The sequence below is a fragment of the Coenobita brevimanus genome, chromosome 93, assembly GCF_032717465.1.
Source record: "Coenobita brevimanus isolate Jiangsu-jjx chromosome 93, ASM3271746v2, whole genome shotgun sequence".
Taxonomy (NCBI): Eukaryota; Metazoa; Arthropoda; class Malacostraca; order Decapoda; family Coenobitidae; genus Coenobita; species Coenobita brevimanus.
In genome coordinates this window covers 30,504,763-30,529,502 of record NC_137046.1, presented here as the reverse complement: position 1 = coordinate 30,529,502, position 24,740 = coordinate 30,504,763, and the positions used below count along the sequence as shown (strand labels likewise).

The following is a 24,740-nucleotide window of genomic DNA, read 5'->3' as shown; positions in this document are numbered from 1 at the left end:
TGGGGATTTCATGTTGCAGTCAGTGCACATGCATCAGTTGCAGTGTGCATGCTCAGTAACATGAAAATGGCTTGCATATTGCTCCCATGCTAGTAGTATCTGGTTGCAGTTATCAGACTTATGCCATACAGGACATTGAGTACATTGCAATATTCATTCATTCATCATTCATTGCCAGACGCCATGTATCCCAGACGGGGTGGCCAATGGCTTAGAGTTAATTGTTTTACAGGGAGGGGCACTAATCCTCCACCAACCCCACTTGACACGTAGGGATGCCAACAGCATCTGGTGTTCCCAGGCGGTCACCCATCCAAGTACTAACCAGACCCAACGTTGCAATATGTATTAGAATAATATGTATACATTACCTTCCCCTAGAAAACTAGAAAGCAGAGGCAGTTAAGTACAACTGTGTAAACATGTCTCAGTGCAGTGACGTATTTTCACTTCCATCCACGCATGTACTGTGAGCATGCATGAACTTCTTGCATGTTTGTCAAATGCACTGGGTGATATGTGTTGGAGGTTTGTGTTTGCACTCTGTTTGATGGGGATTTCCTGCATGAAGAACTTTGTGCATTTGCAATCTGTATGCAGAGAGTACATATGTACAGTGAGCATGTTTAAACTTGGTGCATGTGACACCAGACCAGTCCCCTGCAGACTTGGCCTCATGCTTTTTGCAGAAAAAGCTTTCCTTTGCACTGCAGGCACTTAAGAAAGCATGTGGCCCAGACTTTGTCCCCAAGTTCTTGGTCCATCTCCCCCTCTCCTGTCAGTCCTTTCTTGCCATCTTTGATAAAAGCTGGGGCTCTGGAGTCATCCCTTCTTGTTGGAAGGCCTCACACCTCTTCATCCCCAAGCCAGGGAGGAACCAGTCTTTTCCAGTGTCATACAGGCCCTAAGTGTTGCTATCCTACATGGGAAGATGACTGAAAGGATAATGTGCCTCTGGCTCTCTTGGTGTCTTGAGAGTGGCAGCCACTTCTTTGAGGTTCAGTGTGGAGTCTGCCCTGGGAGGGGACATCTGACGTCCTCCTCCAGTTTGACCACCATGCTCACCACACATCCCATCAGGAGCAGCTCCTGGTGGTCACTGCGGATCTCCAGGGGACCTTTGTTTCTGCCGTCCCATGACAGAATCCGCTATAAGTTGTCATGCTTTGGTATCACTGGTTGTGCTGTTGCTTGGGTCCAAACCTATCTGGAGGAGCAGACCTTCTGTGCATCCCTGGGGAACACGTACTCCTTCACTCCAGTTAGCTGGGGGTGCCTCAGGGTTTTGTTTTTAGTCCCTTTCCCTTTAATAGCTTGATGTCTGACCTCCCCACCCCCTTGGTGTGTAAGTTCTGGTCTATGCTGATGACATATCTATCCTCTGCAGTGCTGCCTCATTGTGGGAGGTCCAATGCCATCCCCAGCTGACCGTGTATGCCTTCGCCACCCAGGCTGTGGATTAAGGTTTCACTGTTAATGCGCACCAAAGTGCACTTTTGTGCGTCACCGAGTTGGAATGCCCCTCCCTGCCATTGGATTGACTCCATGGGAAGCTTTTCAGCCTGCGCACTCAGTACATGTTTCTTGGCCTCCGTCTGGATGGCTCCCCACCTCACAGGGGCCCCTCACATTGAATTTCTGATCAGTATGCCTTAAGTACCAGGACGTCATGAAGTGAATTGCTGGTGTTCACTGCGTACTGATAGGGCTACCCTTTGCTCATATTAGGAGTGGTAGTTGGTGGCGACCATCATCCATTCACCTGATGTAGTGCTACCTACTTTTTCCTAAAGTGACTATACTCAGTAACAAACCTAATTGTTTCCATTAACCCTGGAAACAGTTTGCAGTGCTGGGTGAAAACCATATATGATAGCCAAATAACAGGGTATGCTCTGAAGTCTCCAGTGTTGCCCTTGTTAATGGGGTGGAGCAATGCATATGAACATCCACCCAGGAACTGAACATCCACACACTTCCTCACACCTTGCCGTGGTGAGGTGCTATCCATCACAAGGGAACAGTTCACTGCACAGGATGGCCTTACAGAGACAATTTTTTGCCTGCAGTTGATTGGCTTTCTTGCCCAGACTGACTAGGGTTACTGTACTAACCTACTATTAACCCGTAGACTGTGCAATTATGTTTTTTCATCCCATCCTGTGGTGTGCAAAAAATGAAGTTTTTTTTTTTTTTTTTTTACTTTTTGTTTATTATAAACTTGAAAGGAAACATCAAGAGCATCATTTTTTTTTAATGCAAGAAAGAAGGAACCAAAGGCTGGAGTCCACAAACCGTTCCTTCTAAGAAAAAAACAAGAATAATACAAAAAAGAGCCAAATTCAAGATCCGTTCATTTTGATATGCCTGGACATGCTGCGTTTGAAAGACTGGAGATCATAGGAAGTAGGAAATACAGACAGAGGGAGACAGTTCCAGAGTTGACCTGTTGCATAAATGAAGGACTGGGAGTAAGGGTTAACTCTTGCATGAGAGAGTTGGACAGAAAAGGGATGAGAGTTTTTTGCTAGACATGTGCTACGCACCAGTCGTAGAGGTGGAGGGATGCGAGCAGACAGTTCAGAGGAGCAGTGACCATCAAAATAGCGATAGAAAAGAGATAAAGATACAACAGTGCTACGAAGAGGTTGAAGGGAGCCAGTATGAGGACAAAAGTTGATGTGACAAAAAGCCTTTGACTCCACTCTATTGAGAAGAGCTGTATGTGGGGAGCCTCCCCACACATGAGAGTTGTACTCTAAACAGGGGCGAATAAAACCTATGTATAAAGTCAACAACTGTGCAGGAGTAAAGAAGGTCCCAAGTTGGCTTAGCACACCTAATCTCTTGGAAGCAGATTTTACAAGAGACAGTATGATCTCTCCAAGATTAGTCCTGAGTGGATGAAACCCCAAGCATATTCAGGGATGATGCAGGATTGAGCTGGACATTATTAAACATTAGTGGGTACTCCTGTGAAAGACTGTGTCGGGTTGATTGGTATAAAAACTAAGTTTTTGATGCATTAAAACCAACAAGATTATTTTTACCCCAGTCAGAGATACGAGCCAAGTCAGACATTAGATGTGCCATAGACTCATCTCTTCTTTGTTGAAGTAACAGTTGAGATGGACGTTGCACGAACCGAATGGAAAGGTGAAGGGTGGAATCATCAGCGTACGAGTGGATAGGGTGAGATGTACAGCTTAAAAAGTTCATCCATCCATCCATCAACCAATCCTACATTGCCCCATGAGAAGCGTTGGAGCCCAGAGCTAGGCAAGTTGGTCCTGACATTTAAGATGAGAGTGAACGGCTTAGAAAGTCATTGATGAATAAAAAACAGAGAGTTGGTGATAGGACAGAGTCCTGAGGAACACCACTGTTGATAGATCTAGGAGAAGAACGATGGCTGTCTATAACAGTGGCTATAGAACGACCAGAAAGGAAGCTATAGATGAAGGCACAGATAGAAGGATAGAAACCATAAGAGGGCAGTTTGGAAATTAAAGATTTATGCCAGACTCGATCGAAAGTCTTTGAGATCTCAAGTGTAATGGCAAAGCTTTCGCCAAAGTCCCGAAAGGAGGATGACCAGAAGCCTGGAAGGAAGGTGAGAAGATCGCCAGTGGAGCGTCCCTGATGGAACCCATACTGACGATCAGAAAGGAGGTTGTGATAGGAAAGATGCTTTAAAATTTTTCTGTTAAAAACTGACTCAAAACTTTTGAGACACAGGATGTTAAAGCAGTTGGACGATAGTTAGAGGGTTGGGAATGGTCACGCATCTCTGGGGCTGGCTGAATGAGAGCAAACTTCCAGCAAGAAGGAAAGGTACAAGTTGAAAGACAAAGGCAAAAGAGTTTACCTAGGCAGGGTGTAAGCACTGAAGCACAGTTCTTGAGGACAACAGGAGGGACGCCATCAGGCCCATATGCCTTGTTAGTGTTGAGGCCAGTGATGGCAGAAAGTACATCCACTGAAGAAATTTTAATGTCAGTCATGAGGAAGTCCGAGGGGGGAAGTGATGGAGGACAAGCACTGGAATCGTCTAAGATGGAACTGGAGGAGAAAGTCTGAGTGAAGAGATCTGCTTTATCAGTAGAGGAAATAGCTACAGAGCCATCAGAACAGAAAAGAGGAGGGAAGGATGATGAAGTAAAGTTGTTAGGTTTTTGGCAAGGTGCCAGAAGGAGCAAGAAGAATTCGAGTTGGAGAGTTGAGAGCATTTATTACGGACGAAATTATTTTTAGCAGGGCGAAGAACAGACTTAGCATGATTCTGGGCAGAAACATAAACAAGATGTGATTCAGGGGTGGGTTGGCTCTGGTACCTTTTATTGGCCCTCTCCTTGTTGCAGACAGCATTAGAACAAGTGTGATTAAACCAAGGCTTTCTTGCATTAGTCAAAGGATATGAGAAGGGAATGTATGCTACAATGCCCGAGAGAATAACCTCCATAATGCGCAAGGCACACTCAGATGGCTTCCGGCCATGGAAGCAATAATCATTCCATGGAAAATCAAAGGACTGCCTGAGGGCCTCCTAATCTGCAGCTCCAAAGTGCCACAGACGACAATTCTTTGGAAGGTCCACAGGCCGTACCGGAGCATTAGAACAGGTTAAGGTAATAAGGTTGTGATCAGAGGAACCCAACGGAGAGAAAAAAAAAAACTCTCCGTCTTTGCATAGGGCCATGCGTAAGTTTATGTAGGGGAGTAGTGAAAAAATTAATAAAAAACAGGCACAAAACATTTTGTTTTTGTTTATTATAAACTTGAAGATATCATCATGTGGTGAAAAGAAAAAACCTCTCTGTCTCCGTCGTTGCGTAGCACCATGCGTAAGTTTGAGTAGGGGTGGAGTAGTTAATGGTGATTCATGGCCAGCACAGCCTGAGCTGTGGTTTGCAACAGGATGCTACCCAGCCTGAGCTGTGGCACACAATCCATGGGTTACCTGCTACTGCTACTAATACAAGCAGACCCCAAGATGCAACACCCCGGCATAGCGATAGGGGTAGAAATACTACCCTATCCCACTGAATGATGGCCAAACCCCGGTATAATGATTTTTTTTTTTTTTTTTTACCAGTTTTGATGATATTTTAGACTTAAATTTTGTGTTCAAGTTGATTCATAAACTGTTGTTAGACTTAGATTAATGTGTTTTAGTTGTAGGTGGGATGAACATTGTCATTTTGGGGTACAGTTTACTAAGTTTTTTTTTTTTTTTTTTCCAGATTTTATTTTTGGGCTTAAGTGAGTTATAAACTGCTTTTAGGCTTGTTTTATTGCTATTTGGGGGTTTAGGTTACTTAGAAACTTGTTTTTGGACTCATTCAGGTGGATTTAGGATCTAGTTGGGGGGGAAACCCATGGCTCAAAAACGTATCCCTATACTGTACTTTACTGTACATGTTAAATCTACCCCAGGATATGATACCCCGCCTAGCGATGGGTTTTTACTTAACCAATTCCATCGTTATACTGGGGTATGCCTATACTACCACCTGTACAGCCACAACTCTGTGTGTTGGGTTACATCAAGTGAAAACCTGTCCCTTACCGATTTTTCATACAGTATATCGATGTCAGTTTAATGTGGGTTCAGTTGGGATATTTTGGGGGTCAAGGGCCACGTAACATAAAATATAAAAAAAAACTTACTCTTTTTTGCCCTTGGTGTCTTGAATAGCAAGTTGCTTGTCACTAGGAGCAGCAGACTTGCCAGACATGATTTCTAAGCCAGAAGTTTCAGTATTCCACACAAAATAAGTTATCCACATTTTGTCACACACTACACTTTTCATTGCACACTTGCACTGTTATTTGGTGATAACAGCAGTTTTTCAGTGGCCTTGCATACATGAGATGAAATCAAAGGGAGATGATCACCATCCATCCATCCATCATCCAATCCTGCATTGCCCCATGAGGAGCGTAGGAGCCCGGGGCTAGGCAGTTGGTCCCGACATTTAAGATGAGAGTGACCAGCCTCACTCATCCCTGAGTGGCATTACATGAGCAATCAACCCCAACCACCCCTTGGATATAAACCTTCACCGGCTCAATCCGATTGGAGTGCAATAATTACTCACCAAACCACCAGGCGCCAAAATTTGGTTATATGGTTACCACCCAGCGTAGTACCTGGTGTTCAGGAAACCATTTGCTTGTCACTCAGTGTAGAGTCACCCACAGGCAGAAGGAAGAAGAAAGAATGAAGGAAAGAAAGACAGAAGAGGGAGTGTAAAGTCACCTGTAGGCAGAAGGACAAGAAAAGAATGAAGGAAAGAAAGACAGAAGAGGATGGAAGGAAAGAAGGATGGAGGAGGGGAAAGGGCAGACACCCAACAGCAGCATTACATCGAGTGAGTGGATGGTGAGCGCCCCCACCCACCACTGGAGATGATCACAATGCCTGTAAATACTGGATGGCCATCTTGGCTCAAATGTCTGATCGTTGACTTGTGCAAGAGCTACCATATATGCACAGGATTGTTGCAATGCAGCCACCACAGTTATCTTATTGTACAGTACACCCTCGATATAACGAAGTAATTGGTACCAGACCCTTGACGTTAAAGTCTAACACCATGCTGTTTAGTAATTTCCCGGGTGTCATGGCTTTTGCTGAACGAAGATCGTTAAATATAGTGTCGTTCATCTGTACAGTTGTACACAGTAACATACAGCTAGGTCTAAATGGCTCTTTTTCTCAATAAATGCTCTATTTATGACTCCTGTCACGATGCTGGTCACCCAGAGACTGATGTGGCATTCTTCAGGATGCAGAGGTGTGTGTGTGTGTGTGTGTGTGTGTGTGTGTGTGTGTGTGTGTGTGTGTGTGTGTGTGTGTGTGTGAGAGAGAGAGAGTGAGTGAAGGGTGGACGCAATGCTGGTCAGTGTTTCCCGTGCGTCCATTCTTTTATCAAATGATAATCTGTTAAATGAACATAATGTTTGGCCAGCTCAAGGTGGTCATTAATCTGCTCTGAGAAGAGATGAGCCTTAAGCTTTTGAAAACTGGCAACTGACTGGTAGTCCGAGTGTAGTCATTATTAATGACACATTGTAAATTATTTTTATGATATGGATTTCAATAACCATTTGAGAAAAAAATTGCCTAAATGTTACACATAGTTAATTGCACGGATTAATTTAAAAACGGGGCCTTACTAAGTTTGTCAGATGTCCTAGATACATGTAAAACTTTGAATTCTCAGAACAAATCACAACATGTCCAGGTAAAGTTTTATAAGTACCGTGATTTTTTTCCCCCATGTTCAGGCAACTTAGGGTAAATTGTCATTGCTGCAAAACTGTGTAAAATCTAACCTAGTAAAACATCAGAATTCCAATGAAAAATGACTGGTAAAAATGGGTGAAGAAGCTATATGTCACCAGTCACTCTTAACCTCCTGATGGCGGCTAAGGTGGTGAAAGTGATGCCCCTGGTACAGCAATGCACCCAAAAGTCACCCATTTTCAATTCAATAACTTTCATATTAACACACAAGAAAAAAAAAATGCACAAGAAGGCTAAACCTTTCTGTTTACCTATTAGCACTTTAGTGAATGTCTAGATGCTCCTATGCTGGTGTTGAGATCAGTGGAAGCAGCATCATTTTTAGTGTTTTTGTGTGTTTCTGTAGCAAACTAGCCTCATTTGTGAGAGCAATGCAGTCAGCAGGATGCTAAAATGACAAACTGGCAAACCAAAGCATGGGCGGATGAATAAACAAAGCACTCGCAGCAAAATACAGGGCGTGGATTTTGAAACAGAACTGTGGCTTTTAAAAGGAATGTCACAGTCTGTCAATGAGTCTTTTTAACCCGCCCCATCCCGACATTTTCTGGGCAATGGTACGCCCCAGTCCCGACATTTTTGGACCTTTTTTTTTTTTTTGCTCAAACATCCGCTTTTGGTGAGAAACATCGAAAATTCATAGAGAAATCGCTCACCTGGGGTTTAAAATACTCGATCCAGGTACCAGTACTTCCTTACCTGACTGGGTTTTCTAACAGGCTGGCACCAAAGAACACGAGTTCTATGGGAGGGTAACTATTTTATCCACTCATAAACAGTATTTATTTATTTACTTGGTACAAATTTATATGTAGTACAAGAGTATATTGGTTTTCAAACAGTAATATAGGCATTATAAGCATTGTTTCACTCACTAACTCATCACCATTCATGACCTTTTTTTTCCCACATTACCTGAACATCATTTCTGACTGTTTCTTCCTCTAATGCTATGTAAACTTTGTCCTCCACATTGTCATCGATTGGGGAATCACTCTGGCCCTGAATGTCTTTATTGGCCAGGTCACTGGTAACAGGTGAATTGCCGTGACAATGGCGTGCAGGGGGGGGGGAGAGGTTATGCGGTGTAAGGCATTGTCCCTGCTTGGCATCTTGTAGAGGAAGGTGTCCCATGTATACGTGCCAAAAATCACTTGCGAAAATTGAAAATTGTGCAAATTAGGGACCTTGCAATGTTGCCGCGTTAATTCACGTCGCCGGGACATGAGTGCACATCATGTGCGGACGTTAATTCACGTCGCCGGGACGGCGCGGGTTAAAAGGAACGTCACAGTTAAGGGGTTAAATATCCCACAGCCCATACAGTCATTACTTGTTTTACGATGGGGTTATGTCACGTCATACCTTATCGTATACCAATTTTAACATAAATAGGGAGATTGAAACCCATTATGAAAGGGGGGTTACGTCAACTCAACTTCCTAAAGTCACCTAACCAAGACTGAACCATAAATGACAACCCACCTTCATTCCTTCCCGTGTTGGTCCAAGTCGTCCCCCCTGAGGCTGGGGGACAGCCTGTGCTTACAGGCATTAGTGGTCAGCCTCCGAGTCAGACAGGAACAGGTTAGGGGGAGGGGAATCCAGCCCATACCTGCACCAACCTTAGCACTGGGACCCATACCTGCACCAACCATAGCACTGGGGCCTACACTGGCACTGACCTTACCACTGGGCACACAAATCCACAGTACTGTAGTACGATGTTTGGCTGAGAGGTGACGATAATAAGGGGGCACACATGAACAAGTTGAAAAGACAGGGCTTTGAAAAGGTGGCGGGACCTGAACCATAACAATGCGCTGCACACCAGGGCCGCCATCTTGCCTGAGACAAGCGACGGTCACCTTGCATGTGCCTGGTGCTTTCTGATGGCAAAATCGTTATAGCAGGAAATTTATTGTAAATTGAATTTTGGGGTGGAACTTTTCTATTATCATTGTAGTGAATTATTGTAAACTGAAACATCGTAAAAGGAGCAATGACTGTACTTTGTCAATTCGAAACTAAAGAGATAGAATATTTACTGACGATGCAAAAGTAGAAAGCATAATGCGAACTGATGCGACAGCAAAATGCTCTCAAGTAAATTTGAATATTCATCTGCTTGGTCAAGTGGGACAACCCATGAACGGTCTACCCCCCTACCTCTCCATCTATCATTCATCAAAATTCAGGGAATATGTTGCATTATATTGCAATTCCGATGTTTTACTAGGTTATATTTTATGAACTATCGCAATAATGACATAATTTACCTTAATTTGTCAATATATGAGGAAAAAAATCAAGCTACAGATAAACCCCAGTTTAACAATGCAATTAGTTAAGTAAAAACCCATCACGAAGAAGAGTATCACAAATCGGAGACAAATTAACATATAAAGTATGGGGATGCATTTTTGAGCCTTGGGTTTCCCCTCCTCAACCAAGTCCTAAACCCACCCAAGTGAGTCATAAAAAAAAGTTTAAAGCCAATCTAAATGACCTAACAGCTGTTAAAACAAAAATTCGTTAAAAGAGGGTTTTGTATGTTGAGGGTTTACTATGCAAATTTTGTGATCATTAACCTGAAAATGAGTGTAACTGTTATCAATACCATATGTTGTTCTGTTGACTTCTTGCATACCAGACTTGTACAACTGTTCAAAAAAGTATCGTTACGACGTTGTGCTAAACAATATGAAAAACAACGATGGTTTAGGAAAAACAGGGAGAGGGCTGGGAAACTGTTGGTACCCCTGCATATCCAGCAATGTTGGTTATGCATGGGATACAAGAGGCATTTCTTGTGTTTGAGGTAATAAATGCGTCAATATGAATGTATCAACCCTTCGGAAACAGCAGCCATTGTAGTGTTCGTTACGTATCTATTGGACCCCTGAGTAACAATACTTTTTTGTACAACTTTACACCATGTCATGGCTGTACTTCGTGTTTTTCTGGAGCAAACCCTCCTATGGCTTCTCCCAGTGTTGGTTGGCTGCCTAGACTTACCTCAGGAAGCTGGTTGTTGTTCAAGACACAACACTTTGCATTGCCCTTCGTGCCTTCAGGTCCACCCCTGTTGTTTCCCTCCATGCAGAATCTGGAATGATGCTCCTCTGTACCTGAGGTGCTGCCCAAAAGTTTCCAAAATTTGAAGGCAGGGTGGAAACCACTTGTTGTACGGTGTGTGGACGCTAGGTGGCAGTGAATGCGCCCTTTGTTAGATTGTCAAGTGGCGTTGTGTAGGGTGCATGTGTGTATTTTTTTATTGTTGTGTTTAGGTTAGTTTGCAAATTTTGTGATGTCAAATATGGAAGATGTGAAAAAGCAACGTGTGTGCACAAATAATGCGGCAGAAACTCATCTGTTAAAACAAGCATTTGTTGACAATGCTTTGGGGGTTACACAAACCTACAACTCGTTTAAGCATTTTAAAAATGAACGAACGTCAACAGACGATGATGCACGTTCTGGTTGCCCTTCCACCAGTTCATCTCTTGACAATGAGGCCAAAATTCATGCAACCATTCTTGAAGATCGCAGGAGGACAATCTACAATGTTTGTGACATTGTTAGCTTATCGTATGGATCTTGCCAATATATTTTTCCTGGCAGTGTGAGGCAAAAACATCCAGACAAGTGGCACTCAAACAGATGGATGCTTCACTATGACAGCACCTGTGCACACAGCCCTTGTTGTTCAGAGGTTTTTGGCATAAAAATACTGTAATGCCAGTTGTTCCCTCTCCCCCCCCCCCCTATATTCACCAGGTTTGGCCCCCTGTGATTTTTCCTCTTTCCAGAAATGAAAATCCAGCCGAAACAATGAAGATTTGACACTATTGAGGAGATCCAGGGGGGGATCACAGAAGGTCCTGAAGAAGCTGATGCTCAAGGACTTCCAGAAAGCGTTCCGATCACAGGAGAAGCACTGGGATCAGCGTCTGCATGCCCAAGGAGACTACTGTTCTTTGAAACGGACGGTGGTGATTAGGACATTGTGCAAGTGTCGCACAAGGTGGGCTTTGGGAAGGTCTACGAGCATGACGTGGAGAAGGTCCTGGAAAGCCAGAGGCAAGAGCTCAGCAATGAGGAGCTCCTCAATATGGAGATTCAGCATTCACACCAGGAGGCACAGGAGGAGGAGGTCATCCCTGAGGTGCGAGCCCCCAAATTGAAGATTCTGAAGGAGATGGCGACCAAGGTTGACAAGGTCATCGCGCTTATGTGCATTCACGACCGTCTCGAAGGACAAAGCAGGGATGCATCTGATTGGCTTGAGGAGGGGATGAAGGTGTACAGGGCGATGCTGGAGGAAAAGAAGAGGGCGGCCAGGCAGACTACAATCATTGCCTTCTTCAAACAGGTCCCCACCATGCCAGCAACCCACAGAGCATCTCCCCAGCCATTGACCAGCAGAGAGACACCAAGGTCCTTCTCCCGCTGAGGACGTGCTCGGCCCCTAGTGCTGGACCTCACCTCAAGCCAATCCCCATTTCCCGCGTCGCCTGAGTCTCCACTGCAGCACTATGCCACTCCATGGCTACTTTCCTCACCCCAGGCTCAATCTTCGACACCACTTCGGCCACTGCCTCTGTCTCTCTTGCCACTGCTTTCTCCCTCACAACCTCATCAGTCATCACAGCAGTCTCACTTGCCACTTCACGAGTCATCACAGCAGTCTCCCTCACCACCTCTCCTGTCATCGCATCGCATCCCCTTACCACCTTGTCTGTCATCACATCACACCCCATCACCACCTCGTAAGTCATTGTATCGCACCCCATCGCCACCCCCAGAGCCAGTACATCAGTCTCCTGTTACCATCACCCCACCTCGCCAGGTTTCCCCCCCTCTGACCCTCCCCCAGAGATGGGGTTTGAGGGCTCTGAGGAGGAGGAGTGAGTGCTAGGGAGCACCACATGTCCCCCACCCTCGGGGGGTTAGCAAGGATGACGACTAGGACCAGACATGGACTTACAAGAAGTAAGTGATGAGAGGTGTTTGATATTTTCTGACCTATTTTTAATGATTTTCAGATTTTATTTGTTGGTTTTTGTGAGTTATTTACAGGTGTTAGGCTTAGGTCAGCTTCTTTAACAGCTGTTAGGTCATTTAGATTGGCTTTAAACTTTTTTTTATGACTCACTTGGGTGGGTTTAGGACTTGGTTGAGGAGGGGAAACCCAAGGCTCAAAAATGCATCCCCATACTTTATATGTTAATTTGTCTCCGATTTGTGATACTCTTCTTCGTGATGGGTTTTTACTTAACTAATTGCATTGTTAAACTGGGGTTTATCTGTAGCTTGATTTTTTTCCTCATATATTGACAAATTAAGGTAAATTATGTCATTATTGCGATAGTTCATAAAATATAACCTAGTAAAACATCGGAATTGCAATATAATGCAACATATTCCCTGAATTTTGATGAATGATAGATGGAGAGTTAGGGGGGTAGACCGTTCATGGGTTGTCCCACTTGACCAAGCAGATGAATATTCAAATTTACTTGAGAGCATTTTGCTGTCGCATCAGTTCGCATTATGCTTTCTACTTTTGCATCGTCAGTAAATATTCTATCTCTTTAGTTTCGAATGGACAAAGTACAGTCATTGCTCCTTTTACGATGTTTCAGTTTACGATAATTCACTACAATGATAATAGAAAAGTTCCACCCCAAAATTCAATTTACAATAAATTTCCTGCTATAACGATTTTGCCATCGGAAAGCACCAGGCACATGCAAGGTGACCGTCGCTTGTCTCAGGCAAGATGGCGGCCCTGGCATGCAGCGTATTGTTATGGTTCAGGTCCTGCCACCTTTTCAAAGCCATGTCTTTTCAACTTGTTCATGTGTGCCCCCTTATTATCGTCACCTCTCAGCCAAACATCGTACTACAGTACTGTGGATTTGTGTGCCCAGTGGTAAGGTCAGTGCCAGTGTAGGCCCCAGTGCTATGGTTGGTGCAGGTATGGGTCCCAGTGCTAAGGTTGGTGCAGGTATGGGCTGGATTTCCCCCCCCCTAACCTGTTCCTGTCTGACTCGGAGGCTGACCACTAGTGCCTGTAAGCACAGGCTGTCCCCCAGCCTCAGGGGGGACGACTTGAACCAACACGGGAAGGAATGAAGGTGGGTTGTCATTTATGGTTCAGTCTTGGTTAGGTGACTTTAGGAAGTTGAGTTGACGTAACCCTCCTTTTATAATGGGTTTCAATCTCCCTATTTATGTTAAAATTGGTATACGATAAGGTATGACGTGACATAACCCCATCGTAAAACAAGTCATGACTGTATGGGCTGTGGGATATTTAACCCCTTAACTGTGACGTTCCTTTTAACCCGCGCCGTCTCGGCGATGTGAATTATTGTCCGCACATGATGTGCACTCATGTCCCGGCGACGTGAATTAACACGGCAACATTGCAAGGTCCCTAATTTGCACAATTTTCAATTTTCGCAAGTGATTTCGTGAATGATTTTTGGCACGTATACACGGGACACCTTCCTCTATTCCTCTACAAGATGCCAAGCAGGGACAATGCCTTACACCGCATAACCTCTCCCCCCCCCCTGCACGCCATTGTCACAGCAATTCACCTGTTACCAGTGACCTGGCCAATAAAGACATTCAGGGCCAGAGTGATTCCCCAATCGATGACAATGTGGAGGACAAAGTTTACATAGCATTAGAGGAAGAAACAGTCAGAAATGATGTTCAGGTAATGTGGGAAAAAAAAGGTCATGAATGGTAATGAGTTAGTGAGTGAAACAATGCTTATAATGCCTATATTACTGTTTGAAAACCAATATACTCTTGTACTACATATAAATTCGTACCAAGTAAATAAATAAATACTGTTTATGAGTGGATAAAATAGTTACCCTCCCATAGAACTCGTGTTCTTTGGTGCCAGCCTGTTAGAAAACCCAGTCAGGTAAGGAAGTACTGGTACCTGAATCGAGTATTTTAAACCTCAGGTGAGCAATTTCTCTATGAATTTTCGATATTTCTCACCAAAAACGGATGTTTGAGCCAAAAAAAAAAAAGGTCCAAAAATGTCAGGGCTGGGGCGTACCATTGCCCAGAAAACATCGGGATGGGGCGGGTTAAAAAGACTCATTGACAGACTGTGACGTTCCTTTTAAAAGCCACAGTTCTGTTTCAAAATCCACGCCCTGTATTTTGCTGCGAGTGCTTTGTTTATTCATCCGCCCATGCTTTGGTTTGCCAGTTTGTCATTTTAGCATCCTGCTGACTGCATTGCTCTCACAAATGAGGCTAGTTTGCTACAGAAACACACAAAAACACTAAAAATGATGCTGCTTCCACTGATCTCAACACCAGCATAGGAGCATCTAGACATTCACTAAAGTGCTAATAGGTAAACAGAAAGGTTTAGCCTTCTTGTGCATTTTTTTTTTCTTGTGTGTTAATATGAAAGTTATTGAATTGAAAATGGGTGACTTTTGGGTGCATTGCTGTACCAGGGGCATCACTTTCACCACCTTAGCCGCCATCAGGAGGTTAAGAGTGACTGGTGACATATAGCTTCTTCACCCATTTTTACCAGTCATTTTTCATTGGAATTCTGATGTTTTACTAGGTTAGATTTTACACAGTTTTGCAGCAATGACAATTTACCCTAAGTTGCCTGAACATGGGGGAAAAAAATCACGGTACTTATAAAACTTTACCTGGACATGTTGTGATTTGTTCTGAGAATTCAAAGTTTTACATGTATCTAGGACATCTGACAAACTTAGTAAGGCCCCGTTTTTAAATTAATCCGTGCAATTAACTATGTGTAACATTTAGGCAATTTTTTTCTCAAATGGTTATTGAAATCCATATCATAAAAATAATTTACAATGTGTCATTAATAATGACTACACTCGGACTACCAGTCAGTTGCCAGTTTCTCAGAGCAGATTAAATAGGCTACTGGGCATGGAGCACTGAAGGACCACAAGGGAAGTCACAGTATTACACCAGTAAGTGAAGCATGGAAAGGGGGGGGCTGCAGGCTAAGTCACAGCACTGGGGGTAGCCACCATGTGGGTCACAAATGCACAAGGCACAGGTAGGTCCTCACTATGTGGCATCCAGTGGAGAGAATAAGAGGGTGACGGCTTGGTGCGTCAGGTGGGCCACCCCCGCAACACTTTGTAATTGGCTGGTATGTGTTACTATGTTGCAGGGTCTACCTGTGTGCCAATTGGGTCCTGTGTCTGAGCCAGATGATACACATTACCACCAAAAAAAATATAGTAAGTAATCCCTCTAATATCTGAACGCCCAATATCCGAACATCCCCACTAACCGGATATAATTGTCCCGGGATCCAGCATTCCCAAAATGGTCCGGGGGGGGGGAAAAAAAAAAAAAAAAAAATCCCGCCTGTAATTTGAACTTGCCATGCGCACGCGGCGCAGGACAGCATTGTTGTGGTGCGTCATTCCTTTGACGTCCGATACAGCGCCACTGCATCCTCCCCACTTTCTGCCTGTCTCTCGCTGCGACTGCACGCTCGTCGTTATGGCTGCCCACATGCTCGCTTTTGTGGTGGTGCCTTACCTGCTGCAGGCACTCCTGCTGCTCTCGTGCCTCCTATTAGTGTGTGTGATGATGGCCCCGCCGCATGAGAAGAGGAAAAGAGTGGAGAAGAAGCGGGAGATCTTGGAGAAAGTAGATGCGGTGTGGTCTTCTTCCTGCATCCTCCGCGAGTTCAACCTGGCCCGATCTACTTTGTTTGATATTAAGAGATCCCGAGACAAACTCATGCAGTACATGGCTGACTTCTCGTCGAGAAGCAAACGCAACGTGGAGAGGAAGGTGATGTTTACTCCTAAGTTTGCTGAAATCGACCGCTCCACGTTGATTTGATATCGACAGCAACGTGCTGCTGGTGTGATGGTATGTGGAACGGAGCTGAAGGCTGCTGGTGAGAAGTTCGCCAGGCTTCAAGATGCCCTAGACTTCAAGGCATCCGAGGGTTGGCTCTTTGCGTTCAAGCTATGGCATGGCCTTACCAACCGTAAAGCTCATGGCGAAGCTTTGGACACTAATGAGGATGGAGTTGACGAGTTTTGGCACAAGGTGAAGGGCTTGATCGACAGGGAGGGCCTCGCTCTCGGTCAAGTCTACAACGCTGACGAAACTGGTTTATTCTGTCGCTCTTTGCCAATGAACACTCTAGCCGAGGAGACGGAGAAGCGTGTACCTGGCCGCAAGCTCTCCAAGGAACGGATATCTGCTTTGTGTTGTGCCAATGCTAACGGCATGCACCGGCTTAAGCCCGTTGTTGTTGGCCGTGCAAAGCAGCCTCGATGTCTTTGTGGGGTGATGGATGTCCTTCCTGTCGTCTGGTACCATTCTTTGAAGGCATGGTTTACAGCCCAGATCTTCAAAGACTGGTTCCACTGCCACTTCGTCAAGGAGGTCATCACTTACCAGACGAAGACACTGGGAATCCCGAGCGACCAGGTAAAGGCCCTCCTTCTCCTCGACAATGCACCTGTCCACCCGTGCGACAAGGAGTTGGTGGCTGAGAATGGCCGGATTAGGTGCATGTTTCTGCCACCTAATACGACTGCTCTCATTCAGCCAATGGACCAAGGAGTGATCGTGGCAACAAAGCGCCTATACTGACAGAAGTTCCTGGACGAGGTGATGGTTGTTCTCGAGGACGAGGACGAGCGCAGGGAGGGACGGGACACACGAGGCCAGCGGACTTTGGAAAACCTTCGCCGCTACAACATCAAGTCTGCATCCTACAACTGGGCTAGTGCATGGAAGGAGGTCCCTGTCAAGACTCTGGAAAATGGTTGGTCTCGTCTGCTTCTCGGAACGGATGTGGAGTACGATTTTCTAGGGTTTGACGTGGATGACTTCCATGCATGGCTACGTACGCACGGCGACGATGTTGATGTGGACGATGTGCGTGAGTGGGTGGATGACGACGAGGGCGATCCTGGGTATCAGACATTGTCTGATATCGAGATCGCGTCTTCAGTTGCAGGTGTCAGTACTGAGCTTGAAGATTCCGACGAGGAAGACGATGATGATGCGGACTCCTCTCAGCAGGACACTACTCCAGCCATCCCCAAGCTGAGCGCACTCCGGGAACACCTAGAGTTCATCCTTGTCTACCTGGAACACCCGGACTGCGACAGGGAGATGGGGCCTTTGGGACTTGTGGAGGAAGTGCGTGCTTTCAGGCAGTGCATCATCAATCGTCAGAATCGTCGGTCCTTGCGTCAATCAACCATTGACAGTTTTTTCAGGCCTGTGACCCCCGCTGTGCCCAGCCCTAGCTCCACTCCGTTGCCTCCCCAAGACAGGCCCTCATGCTCCGAGCCACAGCCCAGCACATCAGCTACGGTGGAGTCACCGCTCGATGTGAGTTTGCGTCTGTCTTCAGAGTCGTCTGCAGTGGGTACGCTATCACCACGACCCAGCGATGCACCCCAGGTCACCTGCCAGTGATACTTTCGGACTCTGACAGTGATTAAACAGCAAGAACTTCTCCACTAGACCACATGGGAATTTACAGTGTTGTGCAGTAAAAAAAACAGTGTGTTGTGTTAAGGATTTACAGTTGTGAGTGAAAAGACTAATTTGGAACAAAATTTAACGTTAATAGACTTGTTTTTTTTTGCATTAGAAAATTATTAGAAGAATGGGAAAAGTTAAAGTGCAGAGTGCAACACTTAGTAAGTTACAATGGAGCATTAGTTAGACAAGAGTGCGCACTGTGAAGAGAACGGACTTCTGAGTGCGATTGACTAAGTTCAGTGCAAGACTTCATGAACAGTGTACTGGAAGTGCTTCAGGAAATCCTTCTTACTGTCAGAGTCCGAGAGTAGGCGGTTATTCATCGAGGTGGCCATGGACTTGCTGTAAGTAGGCAGAATGTTTCATACTGTACTTTTTTCCATACTGTACTTACCTCAAACACTTCATTTCACCCTTTAATGTCCTTTATTGGTGTGAATAGGGTGTTAGGAGCTATGCTTGTGCATTAGGAAGGTGTTTTTCTGAGTTAGGCTAGGTTAGGGTCCATAAGTACCAGTCCAGGAGCCAGTAACCCGAATGTTTAATATTGTATGAACCTACTTCTAAACCCTCATTTTATGCTTCTTTTGCATTTATTTCAGTCATTCATGTGCCTTATTGGTGTGATTTGGGTCTTAAATAGGTGCTATGCATGTCCAGAGGGAGTTGTATAGGTGTTTCTCTGAGTTAGGGTCCATAAGTACAAGTCCATAAGCTGGGGCCCAATATCCGGACAGGACCAGTATCCGGACCTGCCTATGGCCCTATTACGTCGGATATTGGAGGGATTACTCCTCCAATTGCTTCCCATTTCCGAGCCAGATATTGCCTAATTTTGCTGGATATTTTAATAGACCCGAGCAGAAAGTGCCAGATATTGCTTCCCATTTCTGAGCCAGATAGTGCATGATTTTGCCGGATATTGTTTTAATAGCGCCGAGCAGAAAGTGCCGCGTATTGTGATGTCTGATAATTGAAAGATTACCATGACATACCTGTACTCCTACTCATGCTTTAATATGATCTTAAAAACTCTTTACAGAATTTAATAGAGTTCTGTCTACACCATACATTCATTCCACCTTCCATAATCATACTTTATTTACCTTGTCATATGGTGAATATATGGGTAACATTTTTTTTTTTTCCCTAAGAGGCAAAAGGGGAGCCAAGTGAAATACAGTCGTGTTGTGGGAAGCATGAAATAGAAGCCATTCACAGATGATGGGGTCAATCCTGGGCTTTCACCAGTCAGACTCAGTTATCTAACTAATGTATTTGTTAACTGTATTGTCTTAATGAGGGAATGGTCACTTATAATAATAAATCACTTATTTTTCTAGGCTATTCAAGGCTACCGAGAAATTGAGAGGTCAAGGTGGAGTAAAGCAGCATCCAGCATTCTAAGAAGGAAACGTCTGTTGGCCTTCTCTGGAAATGAGGAGAGCCAGCTGCCTCAGATGCATGTCCTTGACCTTGCTCAGAATGGCCTCATCAAGCCACATGTGGACAGTGTCAGGGTGAGAAACCAGCAGCACCATATTTTAACCTTTTGATATAGTCACCCAGTCCTTTTTATTGGTTTTCAGTTATATAACAGGAGGCTGGAAAGCTAAACTCCACCAATAAGATTAATTAAAATACAGCACACCCTCGTTTGATTGATTATGTGTGTGTGGATGAAAGGATGCGAAGATGTGTAAAGGATGCAAGAGTGTATAGAGGTTGGGGGAGTGGACTTTCTGACTACTTGGTGGTGGCCAGAATTAGGATGCAAGTGAGATGGAGGAATAGAAGAAGGGAAAGACGAGAGGAAGGAGTAGTTGCAAGGAGAGTGGAAAGGTTACAAGAGGATGAGAAAAAGGCAGAGTATAAGAGAGAAGTGGAGGAACGATTGGGCAAATATGAATTGGAGCAGATGGGAGACGTGGAAGGTGTGTGTAAGATATTTACAGAAGAAATATGTGCAGCATGTGATGTGGTGTGTGGAAGGAAGAGAAGACGGAGGAGGGTGCAAGGAACAGCGTGGTGGACTGAAGAGGTGAAACAGGCTGTGGCACAAAAGAAGAAAGCATACAATGAATGGATGAGAAATAGGGGCGTGGAAGAAGTTGAGAGGCGGAAGAGAGAGTTATATGTGGAAAGGAAGAGAGAGGTGAAAAGATTAGTAAGAGAGAGTAAGAAGAGAGTGGATGAGGAATTTGGAAGAAATTTGAGTGTAAAGTGGAGGGACTGTAAGAAAATGTTCTAGAGAGAAGTGAAAAGAGTAAGACAGGGTGGAAGTGAAGTTAGCAGGGGAGTGAAAGATAAAAATGGTAGATTACTAGTGGAGAAGGGAGAAAAAGTGAGCAGATGGAGAGAACACTTTAAGGAATTGTTGAACGTAGAGGATGGAAGTAATGCGAGTATAAGTGGCTGGGGAATGGCTGGGAGAAGGAGGGAGGTGAGAAGACAGGAAGAAATCAGTAGGATAGAAGTTGTGGAAGCAATGAAGAAAGTTAAATCGGGGAAAGCCCCAGGAATTGATGGAGTGTGTGGTGAAATGCTGAAGCATGGGGGAGAGATAGTAGTAGAATGGATGTGGAAGATGTGCAGATTGGCCTGGGAGGAAGGTAGAGTCCCGGAGGATTGGAAGTCAGGTATAATTATTCCCTTGTACAAAGGAAAAGGGGAAAAAGAAGTGTGTGGTAATCATAGGGGCATTTGTCTTCTTAGTATAATAGGAAAAGTGTATGGTAGGATACTTATAGACAGAGTTAGAGAAAGAACAGAGAAATTAGTTGGAGAAGAACAGGGAGGCTTTAGGAAGGGAAGAGGTTGTGTAGATCAGATATTCATTCTTAGATCTTTAGTGGAAAAGTTTCTAGAGAAGGGAAAGAAGTTGTATGCGGCTTTCATGGATTTGGAGAAAGCATATGACAGGGTGGATAGACAAGGATTGTGGAAAGTGTTAAGAATATATGGAGTAGATGGGAAGTTGTTGAATGCTGTGAAGAGTATGTACGATGGTGCGAAGGCTGCAGTGCGTGTGGATGGTGAACTAAGTGAATTTTTCTCTTTGAAAGTTGGTTTGAAACAGGGATGTGTCATGTCTCCATGGTTGTTCAATCTGTACATGGATGGGGTAATAAAAGAGGTACAAGGTAGGGTAGTGGATGTTGGAGTGGCCCTGGTGAGAGAGGATAGTGTTTGGAAACTCCCTGTACTGTTGTTTGCAGATGATACTGTGTTGTTGAGTGAAGACGAAGGGGAGCTGCAAGGCTTGGTGGATGAGTTTGAGAGAGTGTGTAAGAAACGGAACCTAAAGGTGAATGTAGGGAAGAGTAAAGTGATGGTCTTTGAGAGAGGTGAAGTTAGTGAATGTACAGCGAGGTTAGATGGTGAGGAATTGGAAAATGTGAGTACGTTTAAGTATTTGGGTAGTGTGATGAGTAAGGATGGAGGTTTGGAGGGTGAAGTGCTTGAAAGGGTACAGCAGGGAAGAAAGGTTGCTGGTTCCTTGAAAGCAGTGATAAGAAACAGGGAAGTGAGCATGGAAGTGAAAAAGTTACTACATGACAGTATTGTGATACCAACTCTAATGTACGGAAGTGAAGCTTGGACATTGTTGGAAGGACACAAGTCAAGAGTGAGAGCAGTGGAAATGAGTTATTTAAGAGGAGCCTGTGGAGTCACGTGGAGAGACAGGCTGACGAATGAGGATATAAAGGAGCGTTGTGGTGTGGATGTGGATGTGATAGGAAGCGTTATGAGGAACACACTGAGGTGGTTTGGCCATGTGGAGAGGATGGAGGGTGAAAGACTGACGAAGAGAGTGTATGTGAGTGAGGTGGAGGGGGGAAGAGGGAGGGGAGGCCGAGGATGAGATGGAGGGATGGGGTGGAGAGGTATATGAGAGAGGGGGGTGTGAGTTGGGAGCAGGGCAGTGAAATGGCGGGGGACAGGGCGACTTGGAGGCGATTTGTTTGTGGCCACCCCAAACGGGATTGAGGCGTCTGGCAATAGATAGATAGATAGACACCCTCATTTTATGATGATGTATTTGAAATCCATTGTATGACAATTTATCGTATATTGAGCCAGTTATAACATCGGTTCATTGGGGATACATTTTACATCAAGGGTCACCTACCTAACAAAGTTTCCAGCCCACTGAAACTGGTTGTTATTTCACATCAGTGCACTTCACAGGCTGCTAGCCACCAAAAATAAACCCCCAAAACAAGTTTTTAAGTCATCTAAACTGGTGGTTATTTCACTTCACTGCACTTCACTTGCTCCTTGAACTCAAACACCACACTATTATTCCAACATTGACACTGACACACCTGACAGTGACAAGTGAAAATGCCACCTTGAAAAACAAATGACGTTAGACATAGGTGAGGGCGACTATATAAACGAAAATAGTGATCATGTATTGATCAGTTAGGCTTTTTATGAGATTAATAATCATTGGTTAAGAAAAAATTCTGTCACATACAGTAAACTCTCAATTATCCATTGTAATTCAGCCAAGCCCCACGCTGAGTAATGTGAAATGCCGGATAATGTGATTCTGTCCATCTCGACGCTCTGTCCAATAAACTTTACCATGAGTAGAAGACGAAACCTAAGCATATAAAAACAATACAGTAATGATACAGTGCAGTAATACTGTACTGTACAAGCTGTACTATTGTATGTACTCATCAAGTGTTGGCATCAATTTGGAGAAGCAGCACTGTACACAATAAACAGTACAGTACACAATACAGCACAGTAGAGAGTTGGCCTGCATCTTAATGGATCCAGGTTCGAATCCTTGCTGGGGCAGAGAACGGTTTAAGGATCAGAATGTCATTCAAGCAGACTTTACTGATCTACCAAAGACCCACAGACATGTCATAAAAGTACCTCTGCTAATACCAATACAGTGAGTCCTTGATATATGAAGGGGATAGGGACCAAAAAAAAAACTTTCGTAATTCGAAATTTCGTATATCAAAACGATTTTCCCCATTGAAATATACACATAAATGGGTGGATGCGTCCCAGGACCCCCACGGACACCCACCTAAACTTCACCCTCCCTATTAAGAAGTAAGCAATACCTGTGTACAATTGTAGAGATTGAGGTGGCCATATTCTTGTGCTGGTGGAAACAGCAAGGCCTCAAGCACGCCCAATCTCCGATACTCCCTGCCCCTCCTCATGGGGTCTTATAATTTCCAATTTCCTTTCCAGAATTAGAGTACGGTGCTGCTGCATCTTTGCAGCGGGCTTCCCCAACACTGGAGATGATGCAGGGCACTTGGGAGGCATGGAAAAACAATATGAAAAGGTGAAGGGCTGCGAAAATATCCTCACGTACAGCGAGGCTGTGAGGAGAGGAGGGACGTGGACTCATCTGTGAAGCGCGTGAAAATTTGTTTACTAGAGAGCGGTTAGTTCGTTTTCTCTCGGCAAGCAAGTGCTGCGCTATGCACCGCGCCCATTTTGAATTTTTCATACAGTATTCCATTAACCTCTTTATAGCTACCGGCCTTGAACAACACTTCACTGTTTCGGTGTCAATGACATTGAGTTAGGGCATTATAAAAAACTGCGAACAATTATGGGAAGGGAACAAAGGTCACTGGTGTGTGTACATGACCCTACTCTACCATCCCATCAGTCAGGCTTTCTCTTCACTCCAGATGTATTCGCCGATGTTTAACATGCTTATGTTACATGCGCCCTAATTTTGAGTAAGTTTCTTTCAGCAAGAGAACATAATTTACCACCCTCAAAATAGTCAGAAAAGTATCGAAGACAAACTAGAGGAATATGAACTGAATTGATAAGGTCTTTAGGTTGTATGCTTACACGAAAGATTATGGGTTTTACAATTTTAAGAGATGATATGGAACAAAAATGTTTGCTAATCAGAAAAAAATTACTCTTTTGTCCCACATGTTCTCGTAGGTTAGCATTCAGTTCCACATTCTTCGTTCGGTATCACTCTTCCCAATATATTTCGGACCGACTGAGCACAGTTATTTCTGCTCCTTAGAGTTAGTGTACATTTACTGCTCATTCTTTTGTTTGTTCTTATGTGGATGTGTGAAAGAGAGACGACTGATACAAACAATAATGTATTCCATTATCACTTTCATAGCTGCTGGCCCTGAACAACGCCTTACTGTACTGGTGTCAGTGACGTTAAGTTAGGGTGAGCTATAAAAAACTGCGAGCAATTATGGGAAGGGAATGAGGGTCACTGGTGTGTTTACACGACCCTACTCCACCACCTCAACCAGTCTGGCGTTCACAGTTCACTTCGGCCCAGATGTTTTCGGCCAATGTATACATGCTGATGTAACATGCATCCTAATTTTATTAATTCTTACACGAATCATAGCAAATCACAGGATGGGTTTGGGGGGGGGGGAAGCCAGGTGTGCCAGACGAGTCTGTTCACATATGTAAGAAAAAGAAATTGATTTTAGAACTTTGAATAAATGGTCCCAAGGCCGACCATGGGAGCACGCAAATATATGAACCCACAGCCATTGAGGGCTAAACATACGTTTTACTTTAAGCAGTAAAAGCACCTTACCAAATCAGTTCTTCCTGATAGTCTGTTATATTTTTCAGATTATTTCTGGGTTGGTAAATACAGTAAACGTTTCTTATTAAATCTTTTTCCCCGTCATTTTTAGCTATTCTGGTGTGACAACTCTTGTTTATTTCGTTAACATAATGGGAGAAAGGACTGTCCTTCCCTAAGTGTTTAAGAAAACCTGGCCTGACCAAGCTTATCTGTACCTAATAATTTTAACCTAACCTAACCTCCGGTTGGGAAATTGGGAAACGATATCCACCTTTGAGCACGTTG

The 24,740-nt window shown here is 44.3% G+C and overlaps 1 protein-coding gene across 1 annotated transcript in view; it reads left to right on the top strand.

The window, feature by feature from the left end:
• The window catches only part of LOC145412493 (RNA demethylase ALKBH7, mitochondrial), an 84,787-nt gene that overhangs the window by 14,684 nt on the left and 45,363 nt on the right, over positions 1-24,740 (top strand). The window contains exon 2 of the mRNA XM_080282381.1: positions 19,225-19,401. Within this exon, the coding sequence (XP_080138507.1) occupies positions 19,225-19,401 (177 nt within the window). The remainder of the gene's footprint in view (positions 1-19,224; positions 19,402-24,740) is intronic.